At 35.7% G+C, this 23603-nt stretch overlaps 1 protein-coding gene across 6 annotated transcripts in view; it reads right to left on the bottom strand.

Moving 5' to 3' along the window:
• The window catches only part of Nol4 (nucleolar protein 4), a 276155-nt gene that overhangs the window by 67006 nt on the left and 185546 nt on the right, over window positions 1–23603 (bottom strand). For 4 of the 6 annotated variants that reach the window (XM_070029354.1, XM_070029359.1, XM_070029356.1 and 1 more), the window contains 2 exons: window positions 4682–4861; window positions 3727–3918 (listed from right to left, as the gene is read on the bottom strand). In XM_070029354.1, coding sequence (XP_069885455.1) covers window positions 3727–3918; window positions 4682–4861 — 372 coding nt within the window. The remainder of the gene's footprint in view (window positions 1–3726; window positions 3919–4681; window positions 4862–23603) is intronic. The other 2 variants (XM_070029360.1, XM_070029355.1) reach the window with 1 other exon arrangement.

Genomic DNA, 23603 nt, shown 5'->3' with positions numbered 1-23603 from the left:
ATCAAAGTCTGTGGGGTCTTGAAAATTCTAGTGAAATACATGAAGTAAGCCAATTAAAAGTATTTCTCTTGGCATATAAGTTATTAGGGATACTGTAGAATGATTTAGTAGTGTTCAATTTTATATTAATCATACAAAAATAGTCAAAGTGAATGCTAACATAAGTATATTGCTGATATGTGTTGTAATATATCACTTATACAGAAATATCCATTTAAATTTCATAATGTAAAAAGAAAAATATAATCCAAGACTTTTGTGTTTCTAGTTATGGTGTGTTTTGACCTTAGAAACGTAAGTTGCTAAAAGAGCTAAGCTTTCAGAATATGAATTTTGCTTTAAAATGTAGAGTCCTTACTAGATAAGTCCAAGCATAAGCATTTTACAAATATATTAAAAAATTTTTTTTACTCATTAGCTTACTATGTATTGCAGAATGATATGCATGTAAATTAATCACATACTGAAAATGCAACCTTTATTTCCTATCTACCAACAGAAAACACAGTAACAAAGCATTTATTCTTGAATTTGAATTCAATTTTTGAAAAAACCTGTGGGTTATCTGCTAACACATTTAAGAATTACCTAGCAAAATATTTGTGTAAAATATTTTAGTTTTAATTACAAGGTAATTAAAACTAAAATTAGTTTTTATGTACAAGGGTATGTATTCAAACTGACACAAAATCCTACTCACATTTTGTGACAATGAATCAACATATTAAAAATGAAAGGGCTGGGAAGGTGGCTCAGTGGTAGAGCGCTTGCCTTGCATGCCTGAGGCCCTGGGTTTGATTCCTTAGCACCACATAAACAGAAAAAGCCAGAAATGGTTCTGTGGCTCAAGTGGTAGAGTACTACCCTTGAGCTGAAGAGCTCAGGGACAGCGTCCAGGCCCAGAGTTCAAGCCCCAAGACTGACAAAAAAAAATGAAAGCAGGTATTGGCAGTGACATGTAAAAATTTTAAACAAAATGAGCTAAATTATGTTATTAACTTACAGCCAGCCATCACTTAACGTAAAGCCAGGCACTGCTTATTAGTTTTGTTTTGTTTTGTTTTGTATCAGTACTGGGACTTTAAATTAGAGCCTAGGTACTCTCCTTAAGCTTTCTCACTCAAGGCTGGCACTCTACCACCTAAGCCACAGCTGCAATTCTGGCTTTTTGCTGCTTAGAGATAAGAGTCTCATGGACGCTCCTGCCTGTGCTGTCATTGAACCACAATCCTCAGATCTCAGCCTTCTGAGTAGCTAGGATTACAGTTGTGAACCAACAATGCCAGACTTTCCTGGTATTATCTGAGCACCATTTCTTTCCAAACAATTCATCACCTCAACCAGTCATGATGACCAAAAAATATCATTGTATGTTTTCTTAAGTAACATGCAAGAAGTATCATGTTTCTTCTTACTACTGTGCAGTGCTGTGCAGCTGAAAAATATACTGAACAATTTGACATGTGAAACATTGTGCTCAAATACTGCTTTGTTAAATGGCAACTCCTTTCTGCAACTATTTAAAGATAACAAAAAATAAATTAAAACATTTTAAATAAGTTAAATAATATATAATTCATTTACAGTATATTTCCTTCAAGATTAGTTTATAAAATTTGTCTTTGTATAATCAGCTTTTGGTCTTTCTATGCATGACACAAACATTCCAGCATTTATATGCTCAACCTAAATACATATATTAATGAAAAGGGCAATTAACTCTGAAAAACTTATATGTCTGGAGTATGCCTTAGAGCAAGTAAGCATTCTACATGATGATCACTTTGTCTTTTAAAAATGAAAGATAAAATTTTATATCATGGGGGTAATAAAATGTATGTATACTACACTATACCCTAAAATATATTGAGCCTCTAATTTTACTTTATGGCAACTACCAAGTGGCCCTTTATCAATATCTTTACATCTATCTCCTGTTTCACAGATCATTTAATAAAAATTCTGTAACAGAATAAGTAACTATATATATATGTATATATATTTCAAGTGGTTATCTCATTCTCTCTTACTATACCACATCTACTGTAAAACTTTACTAACATTTACCATTTTTATTTTCAGACTTACACACTGCAAGCTTCAACTCTAATGCAGGTATCCTGAGATACCTACAGGTATGGAACTGGAATGTTCTATATAAGATAATGTGTGTTTTAATGAATAGTTCTTCAGGTAATGAGTTTAATAATATTTGATAGTATTTTCAGAGTTAAGATCAAATGAAAGCACAGCATTTGCTAGGGCATGAATGCAGAGCCTGACATGAGACCCTGGGCACTAGCAGATCCATTATTTCTCACAGCACTAAGACTAAGGATTATGATTTTACTCTAAGGAAGAATTGTGTAAAGGCACTAGAAGTAAGTTGTCCAAGTCATAAGCTCAAAAGAAGTGGACCCAGAAGTCAAATGCAAGCTCTCTGGGAAGACAGCACATGTTCTTCCCCTCCTAGAAGTAGCTCTCCTCCATAAGGAGTAGTCACTTTTCCATTAAACAGTAACAAAGGGGTTTTTAGAAGCCAACGAAGAAGAGTTTCTGGTAAGTATCTTTGCTGTTCCTGTCATTCACATCTCCAAGATTCTCACAGATGACATACGTCAATAAACCATCTCTTTAGAAATTAGATGCATTGTATTCATAAACTTATTTGTTTAATGGCAGCTCCTTTTGTACAACTACTAAAAGATGATTATCTTTTAATTATTGTCTTACAATAAAATAATAAAAGTAAGAGTCACAGACTACACATAGTAATAATCTATGCTTTCATTGAACTTGCTCAAGTCAAGAGTATTTAAAAAAATGATGTCAAAATGTCTGTAATACATATCTGGCTGACTGGTATAGATACTTTGCTAGAGAAGCAGTTTTCTAGGATATTCAGTGCCCTAGGTTTGATTCCTAACACTGAAAAAAAAGAAAGAAAATGTCAAGTACATTTCTGCAAACATACACATACACACATACACGTTTCAAAACAAAAAAAAAACAAGCTCAGTTTCTATGTGTAAAAATTAGAGCAAGTTACAATAGAGTGGATTTCAAAAACATTGATTCCCTGTTTCAGTTATTCCAACTCAACATAAACTAACATCAGTTTGGTTTCACCCATCTTCAAAAGCTTAAGTGAATGGAGAAGTTCACAGTACACCTACAAACACAGAAAGCAGCAAAGCCTTAGTTTTCACATCATCATGTTCCTTCCCTAATAGTCATCATCGGGGCTTACTATTGTGAACCGTTGGATCCATCCATTTCCTTTGGTTCCAGAGACAGCCATTCTCACAAGCCATCTATAGCAAGGGCAGCTGCTTCCTGTCAAGATTTGAACAACCTCACACCCACTTCAGTAATGAGGGGGGAAAAAAAACAAACATCAACAGGATGTGGCTTTGCCTTGGCTTTACTTGTATCATCCTCATTTTGTTCCATGACATAATATCACACAGTTCTGTGAGTCCTGGTCTCCCAAGATCGTCCTTATTGTAAATAAACAAAGGGAAGCAATACTTCAGGAAGATGAAAAGGCGAAGGGGAAAAAACAAACGAGCAAACAAAAAAAAATCCCCTTGACCTGACATCATGGAAAAAATAAAAAATAAATTAAAAAAGACACTTAAGATGAAAAAAAAAAAAGAAATAGTGTCATGGTTTACATGTGGGGTTTGGATGGAATCTAGGGCTGTGTTGTGATTCAGAACTCACCATCTCAAAACCACTTCTTTTCATCCGCCTGCAGGACTTGAGGTAAGTACGTATACGTTTTCTGGCACGCTCTTGGTACTCAGGGAATTGTCGCCTGCATGAGTCAATGATAGCTTGGATCTTTTCTTTGGGCTGCTTAGAGATTGGGACCATTCGGTCCAAGTTTTCATCTACAAACAGCCTGACAAACATCTGTTGGCAAGAGGGAGACAGAGAAGGGTTTGGAGGGCTGCTCTCTTCTGTTCCTAGCTTCCTGTCTTGATTACCGATAGGAAAATATTCTTTTCTGGTATATGCACTGGAGAAGTTCGCAATGGAAAGCCAGAAAGTTTAAACAAACACTCTTTAAAGAATATTTTTTTTTCTAAATGGTTGGTTTTCTTAAAAAAAATAGAGAGAAGAAAAAGAGAAAGAGAGAAGCAGACAGACAGACAAGACAGACAGAATAGACTATCGTGTAGAAAAAAAAGTCAGAAAATAACAATACACTTTGACAACTGAGCACCCATTAACGCTCTATTAATGGTCAATATGATCGTTCTACATTGCTACCCTGCCCTGACAACGAACACTTGATTCTCTTGTCATGCACAATTAGAAAAGCTAGGAAAGCAAAAGGAAATAACTGATGACAGGCAGGCGATCTTCTCCGGATCTCATCTGGAGAAAAAGCTGCGGCCCGCTTCGTCCTCTAGGTAAACATGCATACATACTCACACAACACAGTTCCCGTGTTCAGCTCACATATTTGGCTTTAACATTTCTAAACAAAACACAGCAATTCTGGTGTCTGCTTGGCAATGAGTGTTTCATGTACTTTTTAAATCCTTCTGTGAATTAAACAAACATGTCTCTAAAAAATATCCACATTGACCAACAAACAACAACATGAAAGTCTCGTGGCACAAAGGAAAGCCACACGGGGTGGGGGGGGAGGGGGGCTGGCAGGACTCACATTAAAAGCTTTCAGCCGCTCTGCTTCCACACCATCTGTCTCGTTCACTTTCTCAGAATCATCGTGGTCATCGTGGTCATCTTCGTCCTCATCCCCCCTGGTGAGTGACAGGTCCTCTGCACCTCTGTCAACACTCTCGTTTTTGCCAGAGTCATAGCTCGAGTAACTGTGTGCAGGAGACTGAAAAGAAGGGATGAAATTGCTGCTTTGAAGTGCATTGCCCAAGCTCACAAACTTTATGCTTTATTTGTAATTCCAACTGTTTCTTTAAAAAAATGGGTTAGATGATAACTCCCAAGCTGTGGCTGTTCTACTTTAAATCAAGATCCATGGAAATGAAATTAAAACTTCATTCCTTCAGCTACATTGACCACATTTGGAGGGTCCAATAGACATTTTGGAACATTTCTATCACTGGAGAAAGTTTTATTGAACTTAAGCTGTCCAAGAGCAGGTACTGTTTCAGTCAGTATTGATATTGGAAAAAGGAAACTGTAGCTAATTTTACAAGAAAATTATTGAATTAATCTTAAAATAAATGATGTGACCTCATTGAATAGACAGTCTGACTTCATTAATATTCTTTAAACACACATGGAAAGTGCACGGTGGAAATACTGAATTAATCTGCCTGAAAAGACCTGATAAAAGAAGATTTTAAAACATTTTATCAAATATTGATGTGCCTTGGATGGAATCTCATTTTGGTTTAGGACAAGGAAATCAGGTTTTTCCTTAATCAACTTTTTAGAGATTCTGTGTTGTAGCACTATCCAGTAAACAACTAATGTAAAATGAGAATTGTTAAATGAGTAGATGTGATACATAGCTCAAACTAAAGCACAGTACACATATGAAAATTTAAAATATTAAAAAGTTTAAGCAATTGAATGCTTTTTCAAAAGTCTACTATTGTGCACATATATCTATAAGTAAAAAGTCTAGCCAATAGTAAGCAAGATGATATTGGCTGTCTTTTATTTGGGGATTCTACATGGCCAAAATATTTCCTCTTAGGACATTCTGGCTAAATTACAGGTTTCGTTTGAAAGAAGTAACCTGGAAGTGAAGGAAATCTAGGTGTTTGTTGTAATATGGAGCTTAATTTAGCAAAGTATAGCCTAAAAACTATTTCATATAACCACATTGAGATAATCACATCATCAATTGATTATTAAAACATATCACAGACACTTCTGATAATCTAGTAAGCCAAAATATACGTGAATTTAAAGAGGACATCATATACCTATTTTGATTTTTTTCATAAAGATATTCCTGGGAAAATAAATACCATAAAACAAATAATGAAGAATTGTGGATATGCCAAGAAGAAAGCAGGACATTGAAACAGTGTATATCTCATCCATTGTCTCCCAATATTCACAGTCACCCAGTGAGGCACAATCATGCTCTCATCCCCCCAGACTAAGATGCAACTTCAGGAAAGATAAACTCTTTTCACTAGGTAATAACCAATATTTGCACTTAAGCTCCAGCTGGAGTGACCAGTGGTTGAATAGATTGCATTTTATAATTATGCATGCATGCAAGTTCATAAATGAAGAACACAAAATATGTGTTGGTTCATGCACATATAGATATAAAAGCAAATCATTTTATAAGTGAATGTACATAAACCAACTACTCCACTCAAATGAACTAGGTAACTTACTTAAAGTTGTTTAGAATAGTAACCTGAAAGTTACAAATCTTGTGTAAAAAGTGCCCCCAACTTACTATAAAAATATCTGTATATAATGTAATATATTTAAATAATTTATTTTTTGTTTCAGAGTTTAGACAGTGATGCACTATTACACTCACAAATAATCCATTCTTATCTTCCTTGAAAACGTTATTGAGTGATACATTTAGTGCTGTATCAAACTACTTTTGCACAAATGTTCATGCAATAGGTATTTAAAAGGCAACTATTATATGTCCAGCACTGTTCTAAGCCTCTAACATATACAACTCTTTTCAATTGTATTAAACTGGTTACGTCAATTTCCCCCAATGTCACAGTGCTAGCGAATTAACTCAGGACTGGAATTTGTGCAGATTGGCTCTAAACATGTTACCCCATTCTCCTCTTCCTTTTCTTCTTCTTTTTTTTTTTTGTCAGTTCTGGGGCTTGAACTGTTATGGGGTCTGGGCACTGACCCTGAGCTTCTTTTGCTCAAGGCTAGCACTCTACCACTTGAGTCACCATGCCACTTCCGGCTTTTTTCTCTGTATATGGGTACTGAAGAATAGAACCCTGGGCTTCATGCATGCTAGGCAAGCACTCTTCCACTAAGCCACATTCCAATCCCATTCTCTTCATTTTCTGTGTAAAGATTACTTATGGAGCTGTTGCTACATTATCAATAAGAATCTCTATGACATGTATGCCAATTTTTCTTATGCCAATCTTTAAATAAAAAAACTTTAAGCTGGAGGTTTGACTCAGATATTAGAGCCCTTGCCTAAAGTAGAACTTCTGTAAAAGGTAAACTTACTTCATTAGTTAACATCTATGAACTTGATTTTCAGTTAGGAGTCAATGTGTCTTGACCAAATTTACTAAATTATATGTATTACAGATTGGAGACTACATAAAAATGTTTCATATTCATGTAGATTCATGAAGATTTAACAACGACATAACTGAACCTTGCTGCAGAACTAGTATTAATACATCAATGTATCTACAAGTGTTTTAAAAAGTATGGACAATAAAGATAATAAGTGATATTAATATACCAGATGCTTAATTTTGTGTGTCAATCAGATTGATATGTGATTAAACACTATTTTTAGATATGTCTGTGAAGAGGTTTATGGGAGATATAATCATTTGAACTGGTAGATTCAGTGACGCAGATTTACACTCTTCAATATAAGTGGGCATCATTGAACACTATGAGGGCAGGAACAGAAAATAGGAGTAAGGGCGATGAAGGGAGCATTTACCTATATAAACTCAAAAGCAGTCCGGTGAATGCTTGAGTGGAGACTTAGAATTCCATCACTGGCTGTCCTGGGTGTCTAGCTTATTTCAAATTGAAAAATGTGAGGTTTCTCAGTGCCCCATAATTATGTCTCTGTGACTGTGTCCGTATCTGTGTTTGTATCTGTCTGTCTGTCTGTCTCTGTGTCTGTCTCTGTGTCTGTCTCTCTGTCTCTCTGTCTGTCTGTCTGTCTGTCTGTCTGTCTGTCTGTCTGTCTGTCTGTCTGTCTCTCCTCTCTCTCTCTCTCTCTCTCTCTCTCTCTCTCTCTCTCTCTCTCTCTCTCTCTCTCTCTCTCTCTCTCTCTCTCTCTCTCTCTCTCTCTCTCTCTCTCTCTCTCTCTCTCTCTCTCTCTCTCTCTCTCTCTCTCTCTCTCTCTCTCTCTCTCTCTCTCTCTCCCCTATTCTCTTCTATTACTGTTGCTGCTCCTCTGGAGAACCCTGACCAATACAATGTATTACCCACATTATTAATGGTTTAATTAAGGCTCAGCAAACTTAATTCACTAAGCTGACACTGAGCAAAACAGATTCTGTTAAGTAGAAGCTGCTCATTCACCACTGCTAAGATAGAACCACACAAAATTTTCTAGGGCTGGGGATTAGGAGGAAGAATGACAATACTGGGTCTCAGAATCAGAGGGAGCTGCAAGCATAGAAAGATAAATTAGGAAACGATGAATGCCAGGCAAGGTACTTTTACAAAGATAGATACTGATGTCCAAGACCAACTCCAGGCCTCACTGGAGTATCTCCTATGCCTTTCAGGAAGAGCCTCTGGTCTACCTAATGGAAGTGCCAACCCTGTCGATACCTACCTTACCTTTGCAAAGCCTATGTGTTTGAACTTTGGCTCTAGGCGAGGAGAACTTTTCTGAGACTGAAACCAAGCTGAATCCAGCATATTTACGTAGTGCAGGATGAATTCTGATAACATTTGCACATCACAGTCTCTCTGTTCTTCCAATGAAACCTTCAACCCTTCATTTTTATGAAACTGTACCTCCTCTTCACTACTCCATCCCTGTTTAATTTCTTCATTTAAATCTAAGTATCAATTTTTGGCTGAGTAGGGAATGGTACAGAAATCAACCACACAAGGTCAGATTAACAGTATAGATATCACATGTGATCATTTAAATATATGCATGGCCCAAGCTGTGTGAAGTCTGGGTTCAAACTCCAGAACTGTCAAAATACAGCACACACACACACACACACACACACACACACACACACACACACACACACACACACAAACACACACACACACACACACACACACACACACACACACACTAGGCTATAGACAATTAGAGAGATTCAGTAAGATTGAAAAGTCTACTTTAAGAGAATATTAAGTACAGTTTCAGATTACAGGCTGAAATATTTTAAAATATTTAAAAGTTTTAATACATTTATCTAAATGGAAATATATGTTAATTCACGTGCAATACACAAACTAGCTGCTTGCTGTACACAGCACTTGAAATGAAGCAGTATTTATAGCCCAAGTCATTCAAAGTAAAAATAAATAAATAAATAAAAACAAACCATGATGATCTAAATTGAAAGCATGACAAACTTTTTAACAACAAAAACTAGAAATTAGGTAACTGAATTCTGCTTTTCAGCTGGAATGTCTCTTGTCTATGTTACATTTTAAGGCCAACCATTATAAATTTACTGTGTCTAGTAATGATAAAATTTAATGTAAATTCTACTTCCACCTTTCTCTAAACTGAGAATTCTCAGTGTAGTTGTTTTATGTAATGAGCTGTATTTCTTTCAAAGTAGGCAGAGATATATGGATATACTCTCCCATCCATCTGCTCTTTAACAACATCAGAGACATGGTCCCTTGTATCCTGCATGCCAAGCTGTTTGCTGAAAGTGTCTCCTTTTCTGTAAATCCTGGTACTGGGGTTTGAACTAAGTAGTCTTGCACTGCATCAGCTTTTGGCTGGCCTTCTACCACTTGAACCACACCTCCAAGTCCAACTTTTTGCTGGCTAATTGGAAATGGGAGTGTGATAGACATTTTTGCCTGGGCTTGCTTTGAACTGTAGTATTCCAGGTCTCAGTCTGCTTAGTTAATATAGGCTACTGATGCCTGATAAGAGAAGGATTTACTTGAAAACACTAGATATACACATTACTTAAAAAAAAAACAAAAATCTCACTACATTAAAATTGTAAAGTTTATGGATGCCAAAGGTAGTAGAAAATACATGAAAATATAATATTTCAAAATTGCAGTAACTCTTTGGCCCATCTCTACAGTATATTTCTTTTTCCTATTTCTAGGCTGAATACTCTAGATTACTTTCCCATGTGACAATGATTATGAACTCTATTTTATGGTGAAATAGAAACGCATGTGAGTATGCCAATTTTTCATATTCTACTATAAAACATCTTAAAGAATTTATTTTTTGCCTTGAGGTTCAGTTGAGTCTCTGAAAATAAAATTCCAATAAGAATGAAAAAAAACAATTTCAATTTCATTAAGCCCTTTTGAAAGAAATTAGTTCATTCTACATATACTAAAGTACTTATCAAATTTAAACTGAAACTGATGCTGATATTTGTGTGGGCTTGGTTGAATACTTTTTTTTCTTTTATTTTTCTGCCTTGTTCTCTTCTTTTGTGTTATAAGGGTCCTGAATCTCATAATCATTTATATAATCTTGTCATCATTTTTATTAGCTATAGCCCTTTGTTAATGGTCATGTCTGTCCCTATTTTAATAAATTTATCCATCAAAAATTTCCAAATTTAACAATGAATCAGGCATGGAGGCTCAAGCCTGTAACCTGAGCTAAATAAGACATAAGTGGAGATTGGGAGGATTGTAGTTTGAGGATAGCCTAGGCAAAAATTAATGTGCCTCCATTTCCACCAATACCTGGAAATAATGACATGTAACTGTCACCTCATCTCTGCAGGGAGCTGAGAGTGGAAAGATCCTAGTTAAATGCTATTGCAGACAGAAAACATTCCCAAGAAGCTGTGCCTGTGTCCTACATCCCTTCTATGAAAGGAAGTATAAAAAGGAGGATCATGGTCCAGGCTGGCCCATGTTATCTAAACAGAAAGGAACAAAGGCTTGACGTAAGCAATAGAGTTCCTTCCTATCTAGTGGGAAGCCTCCTAAGTTCAGACCTCAAAACTGTAATAAAAAAGACAATAGAGACTGTTTGACATTTAGAGATTTTGATGCTTCTATAAGATATACCCTTCCTTATATATCTAGATTACATAATGACCAACAATTCTGAAGACATATCTGAAATTAAAGAATATATATTTTAAACCAAATCTATTTTTTCTTGTACTATATAATCATGTAATACTTTTTATGTTATGTAATCATGCAATACTATATAATACTATATTCATGATTATGTAATATTTTTTATGTAACTTTATTATTTATGTAACTATGTAACTATGCATAGGTATTTGGAAATGTATATGAAAGTGTGTGTGTGTTGTGTGTGTGTGGGGGGGGGGGGGCGCGCTAGTCCTGGGGCTTCAACTCAAGACCTGAATGCTGTCCATAAGATTTTGTGCTCAAATCTAGTACTCTACCACTTGAGGTCCCACTCCACTTCCAGCTTTTTAGCAGTTAATTGGAAATAAGACCCTCACTGACTTTCCTGCCTGGGCTGGCTTCAAACTGCAATCCTCAGATCTCAGCCTCCCAAGTAGCTAAAGTTATACATGAGTCACTGGTGCCTGACAAGTTTCTTTAAAAAAACAATTGGAGGAAGTAGAGGAACTGAAGGCACGCCCTTGCAAAGGATATTGAGACCTTAATCCCCTCTGCTTTCTTACTTTCCTTCCAAATGCCATGGGTCTGGCCACAGGCCCAAAGCCATGGGGCTCAATGACCATAGACTGAAACCTTGGAAATCATGAGCCAAAATAAACCTGTCCTTTTGCTAAATTGATCATCTCAGATATTTTAACAATAACAGAAAACCAAATAACAAAACAGGGAAAAGCAAATCTTTGTACTTTATGTAAATAGTGATTGGAAAAATGTTCAGCATTGTAAACTGGATGCAAACTGTTCAATCTTAGTATCAGCTAGCTCAATTTCCTACATAAGCTGATGTCAGAAACAATAGCACACATTCATTTTAGAAGCCATGACACTGAACACCTTTGTGTAGTACAATGTCACACACATACAAGTGGTGAAATTATTCATGGAATATCTTTCCATAGAGAGTGAGTGGTTAGCAGTAAGTCAATTGCTTTCACAAATGGTGATGAATTTTTCTTTAGTTAAATGCAAATTAAAGTGGACAATATTTAGAGATCTTAGGCTTGAACAGGATTACAATAAAAAAATCAAAGTTTTAGTTGATTTGTTTTGTAGAAGGATGCCCATTTTTATGATGACTCTTGAGCATTTCATTTTGCACAGTAAGAAAAGTCTTTCTGCCCTCAGATATTTAGGAAATGATGCTGTGGGGCATAAGGCAAAGTAATTCTAGAGCAATCACTGCTGCTCAGAAATGAAAGGTTTCCATCAGGCTAATTCTGATTCAAGAGAATTGTGGACACTCTTAATTTAGCATTTTAAGTCCTCTCAAATACTCCTTTGTATAAATATCCCCTTTCTTTTCTTAAAAAGATTTATTTATTGTTATTGTCAAGGTGATGTACGGAGGGGTTATGATTACATAAGTCAGATAAAGAGTGCATTTCTTTATGAACAATGTCACCCCTCCTCTCACTTTCACTCAATATTTCTCTCCCATCCCCACACACAAATTGTATAGTTCATTTTCAACATAGTATCTAGTAAGTATCACTGATGCATTTGTTCACTTTCCTGCAATTGGCCAGACATCTCTAAGTAAAAGTCCATGAATACTACAAACAATTGTTTCGGTTGGTTTGGGCCATTTCTCCAATACCCTCAATTCACCTTTTCTCTTGAAGTAAAGTTACCATAACTTTACATAAGGATTTTTTGACAAATTGGAAAAAAAAAAAACCTAAGTTAAAAAATCTTTCCATTCTGTATTTTCTTCCCAGTTTGTACTATAAGCCTATTGAAACTGCTAGTAATAACCATGCCACAGCCTGAATTTTGAGCTTCCTTTAAGTTTTTCTACCAAATTAATCTGTCATTTTTAATCTGAGCCTCTCACAAAGTCTCAAGGGAAGGACAGAATAGAGACAAGTTCTTTGTCACAGTGGCCATGAATGGTCTCAGGTTCAATTTCCAAATGAACCTGTGTCCCCATCTGAAAATCTCATGAGCTGTCTTTTCTTGTCAAGTTCTTATTAAATTTCTGGTCTGAGCTAAAGCCAGAAGTACCCTTTAAGATTTGCTTAGAGCACTCTAAGTTGTTTTTATTTTTCAGTCCACACCTGAAAACTTGTTCAAACTTTTTTCATGAACTAGTTTCAAAAGTTGCTGAACCACAACATCAGCTCTAATCTCTCATCTATTTTCTATTTTTTTTGTCAATAAAGTTTTGATTAACTTAACCAAATATCTGAAACAGTTTAAAGGACCACTGATATTTTGGGGCTCACAGTTCAGAAGTGTCCAGAAAACAAAGAGAGAAAACAAAAGAAAGAGACAGACAGAGATAGATAGAGGCAAAGAGACAGAAAGGAGAGACTGGGACAGAATACAGTCCTATAAGAATTTCTTCAACTATTTCTTCCCTATTTCTTCTTTGCAGTCTAGTCTCCTAAAGTTTCCAGTACAGCTACCTTGGTACTAATCCTTCAACAATGAGCTGTGGAGAATACTGCAAATTCAATCCACAACAATTTGTTTACAAAAGGAAAAGTTTGTGCCATGATGGAAGGTTCAGCTACTGAAATCTGTTTGATTTATGAGGTTAAAACAATGCAAGGACAATACTTTCTATGGTCCTTGTGAACATGAATGAGTCTATGAATGTATGATGTACTTTGGTAGATGATATACTTTGGTAGACGATTATAAGCACAATGTAAGAGAAATTGTTTTTACTCCAAATGATGATGACATGACTTCAAAGTTTTATACATTATCAGCACTTGTCTACAATCTATCTCTAGGTTTTGCATGTGTGTTCTTTGTTACCATATGTAACATACATATCATTTGATCTATAACCTTATATATAGGTTTTTGGGGGATATATTTTAAGTAACATTTGATCTATAATCTTACGTGTATGTTAGCAAAGATGTGAACTATAGAGATAAAATTTATGAAGTGCAAATTCTGACAGTGTTGATCTCTCTTAATAGGTCGCTTCATGAATACAGTCTTGAGCAGATAATCATCAAACAATCAGTGGTTATTACCTACTTCTACTTTATAGACAAAAAATGGGATATGACTGTAGGGATGAATAAATATTCTCTAGAGTTGATTGCAAACCTCTGATCAAATAAACCTCTTGGTTTTATAGAGTAAGCCTTCCAAAATAAAATGAGCCAATAAAGAAAATTGCATGATATAAACTGCATTTCTACTTAATGTAGACCTATAAGTATTTTATAATCATTAGTTATGATATTTCATACTTCTCAGATTGAAACAGTATTTAAGTAATTTTTAAAACAATAATTATAAGCTATTTATATTTTATTTTCAAAATATGAACAATTCTCTAGTAACATTTTAGGTAAAACTGAATGATATTCATTTACTTTACAACTAAAAGGAGCAACAAACCAAAATATAATGTAAAGATGACTATTTACATAAAACAGGATTGTCAACATCTATTGGCTATATAACTAAACTCAGAAATAACTATTCTGTTTATTTATTGTTTCCATGGCATGGCTATCTTGTAGGCTTAAAAAAAAGACATCATCTTTCAAAAAGCAGAAGTAAATATCCCAATTTCCCCATATAGACACTTCCTGTTATGAGAGAAATTTTAAATTTTTGATATAATTTTAATAGTGTGACAATAACTAAAATGCATCCTATTGCTCCGATGTAATATTTTCTCACCAAAGTTCCTGTCTTTACGGATACTTTTAATGTGACCTATGAACTCTCTGCTATATTTTGGTGCCACCAAAGCTCATCTGCCATAACAAAAGCATCAAAGGTAGTGACTGTAAGACCAGATGGGGAGGAGATGATGAATGGTAGGCAAGAAACAGTCATTTAATGTCTATATGTGAAAATGGAACCAGTAACTAGAGGGGATATGTGGGATTGGAAGAGATGGAAAACTACGAAAGAGGTAAAAGTGATGAAGATGCTGTTTTCATAAATAGATGTGTTGAATTTAAACTTCTTTGTAGAACTAATTAAAGATAATATAGTAATAATAATAAGGTGAAATCGTTGAGGGAGCATTAAGTCAACAGGGGCAATTTTTGGTGTGTGGACCCCAGATACAAAAGAGACCCCAGACAGATAGATCCACTCCTTCCACTATATGAGGACACAGCCAGAAAGCAGGCCTCACAAGAAAATTACTATGCTTGTACTTCAACCTTGCATTTCTTAGGCTCCAGAACTGTGAAAAATAGAATTTGGACTCTGATAAACTACTCTGTTCATGGTTTTTGTAATGACCATTGTAATTTAGGAAGAAAAACTAAAATAGTGTAATTTTTTACAACAAGAGGGTATTAATCTTCACAACTTGTTTAATACGGATTAAAATATTTACCATTTATTGCCTTTTACTTATTTTATGGGTAGTTGGTCATTGATTCATGTAAAACGTGTATAGGTTTTTAAACTCATTCCAAGTCCCAGTTATTATATAGATTAGGTTATAATAATATTTTAATTCACTTAAAATTTTCAAGAATCAACATCTAATTATCTTTAAAAAGTCAGAATTAGTCACACCATTTTTTATTCTTTTGTTTTTGATAAAGAATATGAATGAAATAGATGAGGGGATTCATTACATTTTGTTTGGGAAAAATAAATATACTTTATGTTGGAAAACTACAACATATTCTTTGATTTTAAGTAACTATAGTTATAGATATTCATGTATTTATATATAGTTCTTGTTTGAGGAAGAAAACACATCCAAAGTAGCTATAAATTCAGATAACATATAGTGAAAAGATTATCAATACCAGCTGAATAATATTTAGCAATACTGTTCCCAGAAACAATAAATAAAAGGTATCCATAAATATGAAAGAGGTTCTACTGTAAAACAGTCAAAGACACAGAATAAAACAAATTCATTATGACTTTTAGATTAGGTAAAATATTCTTGACTATGACAACAAAAAATTTGATCTTTAATACAAAGTAAACTCATGATTAATTAGATAGTAAAACTTAAGACATATTTTTTTGGGCGGGGAGTCTGTCATGGGGCTTGAACTCTGGGCCTGTCCCTGAGCTCTTCAGCTCAAGGGAAGCACTCTAGCACTTGAGCCACAGTGCCAATTCCAGTGTTCTGGTAGTTAATTGGAGTCTCACATACTTTCCTGCCCAGTCTGGCTTTGAACCTCAATCATCAGATTGAGGTCCTGATTAGCTAAGATTAAAGGTGTGAGCTACCAGCACCCAGCAAGACATACTTTTTGAAAGACATTGTGAACCTAATAGAAAGAGAAGCTACATAATCTAAGGGAAAATATTCACAAATCATGAATATGATAAGGACCGATATCCAAAGCTATATTAAAGATGATCAGAATACTATAACAACAACAACAAAAATACTGTAACAACAACAGTAAATAAAACAAAAACAATGAGCAAGCACTTAATAAAAAAACAGAGATAATGGAAGGACAAATAAGCACAAACAATTATATCAAAATCATTTTTCATAAAGAGAAGGTGAATTGTAACTATGATATATCATCACAAATTTGTAGAAAGGCTAACACAAAGAAAATGAACAGTGAAGAGCTAGTGAGAAAACAGAGAGCCATTGAAGCTCACAAACTTCTGGAAAGAATAAAAAATGGTATGGTTGGTCTATTCCTTTTATGTACTGCGGATTGAACTCAGGGTCTTGCACATGTTATTCATGTGCTCTATCACTTGAACCAAACCAGTAGTCCCATTTTCCATTGCTCATTTTTGAGGTAGGGGCTTCTTTTACTCCCAGGATGGATGGAATTGTGATCTTCCTTCTTATGCTTCTGTCATTGGGGTTGACTGCTACTGTACTCTGCCACTGTGAGAGATAGAGACTCACAACTTCTTACATGATCCCTGATATTTACCTAGGGTACGTTTCCTAAATCTAATTACCATCCTGTTTCCAGTGTAACAGTGATCTCTATCTGGTTATCTGAGGCAAAGAAGACCTTCCCTTGGTGTATCAGAAAAGAGGACTGGGAAAGGTGGGCAGGCTTGCTGTCCCATGGCATAATAAAAGCAAGCTTCTCGTTTTATCAGTGGAGTTGGGTGTAGTTGATGTCTGCTCCTTATTCTGCCTTTTCACTCCACTATTTTCTTAGTAGAGAAGAACTCCTGAAGCCAAGGAGAAGCTCTTCATTTTCTTTCCTTAGAGGTAGTTTAGGTACATAGGGGAAATAAGCACCCAGCATATAAAGATGTGAGTGCTAGATCTGAAAATAAGGTACAAGTGTTGTTGCTGAAATACAAACTTCTTAAGACTGTCCAGTCATTTTATATTTATTGATATTACTCCTCCACACTTTCCTGCCCCACTGAGGCTTCTACCAGACATTGCCTTTCTTCTCCCTGGGCATTCTCAAGAAACTAGAGAGCAGTAGAGAAGATGCCAGTGGCATGAAACAGTCTTGCTTAAAAAGTTATCTCAGCAGAGACAATTAAAGCAAAAAGACCCTGGAATGATGTATGTCATGTCCTAAATACAAACAACTATCAACCAAGAATACTGGACCCAGCTAATCTCTCCTTCATAACCGAAGGTCAAATAAAAACTTTCCATAGCAAAGAAAAACTGAAACAATATATCTCCACCAAACCAGCCTTACAAAACATACTTAAAGATGTCCTACACATACAAAACCAACAAGACCACAATAAACGCCAAGAAACCACACCCAAACTGAGAATCCAAGAACCATAAGAAGAACCCAGTTGCTGTAGCCCCCAAGAAGGTGAATAAAATGGCAGGAACTCCCAAATACCTCTCAGTACTATCTCTAAATATTAATGAACTTAACTCTCCAATTAAGTGACACAGACTGTCTAGTTGGATTAAAAAGCAAGATCCTTCTTTCTGCTGCCTTCAGGAGTCACACCTTGCCTATAAAAACAAACACATTTTGAAAGTGAAAGGCTGGAACAAAATCTACCAAGCAAACGGCCCCCATAAACAGGCAGGAGTTGCAATCCTAATATCAGATAAAATAGATTTCAAATTAAAATTAGTGAGAAGAGATAAAGAAGGTTGCTACATACTAATTAAGGGATCTCTCATTCAGGAAGATATTACAATTCTAAATATCTATTTGCCAAACAACAGAGCACCCAAGTTTATCCAAAAAAACACTACTTTCTCTCAAATCTCACATAGATTCAAAGACATTAATTGTTGGGGACTTTAACACAGCACTATCCCCACTAGATAGATCAACTGGGCAAAAACTCAACAGAGAAAACGCAGATCTAAACAACTGCATAGATGAGCTAGATTTAACAGACATCTACTGAATATTTCACCCAGCAGCATCAGAATACACGTTTTTTTCAGCAACACATGGAACATTTTCCAAAATGAACCAGTTTTAGGTCAAAAAGCAAACGTCCAAATTCAGAAACACTGAAGTTATACCTTGCATTCTCTCAAACCACAAGGGAATAAAAGTAGAACTCAACACCAAAAGCCACCAAAGAAAGTCCTATAACACATAGAGGTTGAACAACACACTGTTGAATCAGCAGTGGGTCATGGAAGAGATTAGAAATGAAATTTAAATGTTCATGATATTCAACAAAAATGAACACACAAATCAACAATTTAATGAGACATCTGAGCTTCCTTGAAAAAGAGCAGCAAGATAAACCCCAATCCAGTAGATGGAAAGAAATAATTAAAATGAAATCAGAATTAAATGAATTAGAATCAAAAAAAAATAAAAAGATTCAACAAAACAAAGAGTTGGGTCTTCGAAAAACTTAACAAAATTGACAGACCCTTAGCAAATCTTATCAGAAAAACAAGAGAACACACCCAAGTAAATCAATTCAGAGATGAGAATGGAAACATCACCACAGGAACAACCAAGATTCAGAACATTATAAGGGAATATTTCGCAAACCTTTATGCTAATACGTTTGAGAATTTGGCAGAAATATGGACATGCCAAAACTAAACCATGTTAACAGGCCCATATTAAGCATTGAAATAGAAGCAGCAATAAGAGACCTCCCATCCAAGAAAAGCCCAGGACCAGATGGTTTTACAGTGGACTTCAACAAGGCCTTCAAAGCAAGCTCACAACAATACTCCTCCAATGCTTCAATGGAATTGAAAGAGAAAGTTCACTACCGAACTCATTCTATGATGCCATCATAACTCTCATCCCAAAACCAGGCAGGGACTCATCAAAGAAAGAGAACTATAGACCCATTTCTTTGATAAACATTGATGCAAAAATCCTCAACAAAATTTTGGCTAATCGACTTCAACCATTCATTCAAAAGAATCATACACCACTATCAAACAGGATTCATTTCAGGGATGCAAAGCTGGTTCAATATATGCAAATCAATTAACATAATTCATCATATCAACAAGAGCAAGGAAAAGAACCACTTGGTTATCTCAATAGATGCAGAAAAAGCATTTGACAAGATCCAACACCCGTTTATGATGAAGGTCCTGGAAAAATTAGGAATCCATGGAACCTTCCTCAATACAATAAAGCCTACAGCCAGAATTATACTTAATGGTGAAAAAATAAAGCCATTTCCTCTTAACTTAGGAGCAAGAAAAGGATGTCCACTCTCTCCACTGCTCTTCAATCTAGTATTGCCTAGCTACAGCAATAAGACAAGATGCAAACATAAAGGGGATCCAAATAGAGAAAGAAGTAGTAAAACTCTCCCTCTGAGCAGATGACATGATCTTGTATTTAAAGAATCCCATGCACGTCACTCCCAAATTACTAAAGCTGATTCAGAACTTTGGCAAAGTAGCAGGGTATAAAATTAACCCCCCAAAATCAATGGCTTTTCTGTATGCCAACAATGAGAAAAGTGTGGCTGAAATTAAGAAAGCAACTCCATTCATAATAGCCCCACAAAAAATAAAATACCTAGGAATTAACTTAACCAAAGTGAAGGACCTCTGTGATGAAAACTTTAAAAACCTGAAGAAGGAAATCAAAACAGAACTTAGAAAATGGCAAAACCTCCCATGCTCCTGGATTGGAAAGATTTTAACATCGTGAAAATGGCAATACTTCCCAAGGCTATCTACAAATTCAACGCGATACCTATCAATATTCCAACCTCATTCTTCAAGGAAATAGAAGAGGCAATCCAGAAGTTCATATGGAACAATAAAAGACCCGAATAGCAAAAATGATCCTTAACAGAAAGAACATTGCTGGAGGAATATCAATACCAAATTTCAAACTCTATCACAAAGCCATAGTAATCTAAACAGGTTGGTACTGGCACAAGAACAGGCCCCAGGACAAATGGAATAGAATTGAAAACCCAGAAATGAACCTACAGACCTATAGCCATCTAATCTTCAATAGGGAGCTAAAAAAAATTACTCTTATGTAAAATTGGTTAATCACATTTAGAAAACTAAAGCTAGATCCTTATATATCACCCTGCACCAGAATCAACTCCAAATGGATCAAAGACCACGGAGTCAAAGCAGACACTCTGAAAACATTACAGGTGGAACAGGAGAAATCCTAGGCCTCCTAAGCACAGGCCACAATTTCCTTAATAGAGACCCAGAAACACAACAAAAGAAAAGAAAGGTTGGACAAATCGGATTGCATGAAATTGCAGAACTTCTGCATGGCAAAGGACTTAGCTAGCAAGATCAATAGAAAGCCCACAGATTGGGAGAAGATCTTCAATAGCCATACAACAGACAAGGGTCCCAACCCAGATGCCCCTCAGTAGATGAATGGATCAAGAAAATGTGGTATATATACACAATGAAATTCTATGCCTCCATCAGAAAGAATGACATTGCCCCATTCGTTAGGAAATGGAAAAACTTGGAAAAAATTATATTAAGTGAAGTAAGCCAGGTCCAAAGAAACATAGGTCCCATGGTTTCCCTTATTTGTAATATCTAGTATATGTATGAGTCAAGCGGAAAAGGTCAGATAATGTGATGTCAGGAAAATGAACCCTTAGATGTGTATTTTAATGTTTTTTTTTCTTTCATGCATGTGTTTCTAACCCATTTATAAGATTATCTCTTTGTTGCTTTGTATATCCCTCCCCCACAGTATAACCCCTGCTTTCACTATATTTGATGTCAGTATAACTTGTGGAGGAGATGGGGAAAAACCAGTTGTTTAAGGATACAGGTGGACCTGTTGCAACAATGAGAAGTACAAGTTGTCATGTCCAAAGCTAGCTTTACAACGTCGGTGGGGGGGGGGAAGGGGGGGAAGGAGAAGGATTGGGATTGGGGGGAGGGGGGAGGCTGGGAAGGGATGTGAAGGGTAAACAAAGGAAGAGGCTGCAATGCTTGGTAAGAAATGTACGCATTATCCTGCCCACGTAATTGTAACTCCTCTGTACAGTATGTTCACAAATAAAATTAAATTAAATTAAAAAAAACAGACAAGGGTCTCATATCTAAAATATACCTGGAACTCAAAAAATTAAATCCCCCAACAACAAATCCTCAAAGAAACAACTGCCCAATAAATAAGTGGGCTAAAGACTTAAAGAGAAACTTCTCTGAAGAGGAAAGAAGGATGGCCAATAGACACATGAAGAAATGCTCAACCTCCCTAGCCAGAAAAGAAATGCAAATCAAAACAACATTGAGATTCCACCTCACCCCAGTTAGAATGGCTATAATCAAGAACTCTAATAACAACAGATGCTGGAGAGGATGTGGACAGAAGGGAACCCTACTGAATTGTTGGTGGGAGTGTAAACTTGTTCAACCACTTTGGAAAGTAGGATTGAGGATCTTCAAAAGACTTCACATAGAGCACCCCTATGACCCAGCAATCCCACTTTTGGGCATTTACCCAAATGTTCACAAACAAGACCACACTAAAGCTACCAGCACAACTCTGTTTATTGCAGCATTATTTACCATAGCTAAGATATGGAACCAATCCAGATACCCCTCAGTACAAGATCAAGAAAATGTGGTGTATATACACAATGGAATTCTATGCCTCCATCAGAAAGAATGACATTGTCCCCATTTGTTAGGAAATGGAAAGAATTGGAAAAAAATTATATAAAGTGAAGTAAGCCAGGCCTAAAGAAACATAGGTTCCATGGTTTCCCTTATTTGCAATAACTAGTATATGTCTGAGACAAGCAGAAAAGGTCAAATAAGTTGATGTTAGGTGGAAATGAACACCAAGATAAGTAGTCAAATGTTTTTTTCTTTCTTGCAATTGTTTCTAACATATTTATAAGATGATTTCTTTGTTGCATGTATGTCAGTCCCCCATGGTATAACCCCTGCTTTAACTGTATTTCATGTTGGTATAATCTGTGGAGGGGAACGTTAAAAACAAATCATTCAAATAGGGATACAGGTGGACCCATTGCAACAATGAGATGTACAAGTCTTTATGTCGAAAAACGAACTTTACAACTTTGGCGGGGGAGGTGGGGAGGGGGAGAGGGATTGCGGGGGGGGGGGGGGGGGGATGGGAAGGGATGGGAAGGGCCAACAAAGGAGGAGGCTACAATGCTTGATAAGAAATGTACTCATTACCTTGCCCATGTAATTGTAACTCCTCTGTACGGTATTTTTACAATAAAAAAATAAATAAAATTTTTTTAAAAAAAGAAAGTAACTGAAACTTGATCATTGTTTTAAGGAACATGAACACATCCCAGGAAATGGTACATATACTGAATCCCTGCTTACTTCAGTAAAGGAAAGATGGGTGGGCCAGCATCTCTATAGTGTTTACTGTGAACTAATGGAACACAAGAAAAAAATCTACCCAGTAGTAAGTACAGACTTTGAGGTGATGACAAAAAACACCCTAAACACACAATGCAGATTATAAGCCAGCTGAGGGAGGGTAAGTTTGGTCACACAAACTTGATTCATTCACCTGCTGTGAATCACAGGTGTATGACATACCATGATCAAATGGAATCCTGACAAAGGCTAAAGAAAAAAGCAAACTACCTTGAAAATGCCTATATGGTACAGTAGCACCAAATCACTTTGAAAAATTCCATCAGAAGTATTTGAAAAATATTAAAAACCAAAGTGAAAAGTTACCCTGAACTAAGACCCAAAATACCGATTAGTGATCGGTTCTCAAATTCACTGTTGCATTTTTGTGAGATGAATGAGAGCATTTATTAATGATTATGAGCCAGTTATGTAGAAAAATGCTTTTAAAAATTATGATTAAGTCATTAAATAAGACAGTGAAGACAGTTTTCTAGAAACCAATTAATATGTAAGTTTTGAAATAACTTTTATTAACAAAATCTTAGTTATCACAAAAGTAATAAAGAGCAGGGTTTGGACTTTTTTAAAATAGTGACTGTGCCAACAAAGACATTGAGGATATTTACTTAACATTATTACAATATTTAATTTGGTAGAGACACCAAGAGTTGTAACTTTCTTTTGTTAAGTATCTATCACTACTTGAAGCCAGTTACTTAAAAAACCACAGCGAATTTTCTTAGGAAAGTGCTAAGGCAATAAAATTCATCATTAATAAATAATAAGTTAATATTAGTATAGCTACTAGAACAGTTCCAGCTATGTAGAAGTATTATATTAAGTGTTTGCAAATGTAATAAAACTAATT

This window comes from Dipodomys merriami, unplaced genomic scaffold, assembly GCF_024711535.1.
Source record: "Dipodomys merriami isolate MVZ:Mamm:240054 unplaced genomic scaffold, mDipMer1.0.p SCAF_2, whole genome shotgun sequence".
Classification (NCBI taxonomy): Eukaryota; Metazoa; Chordata; class Mammalia; order Rodentia; family Heteromyidae; genus Dipodomys; species Dipodomys merriami.
This window is presented reverse-complemented; position numbering and strand designations above follow the sequence as displayed.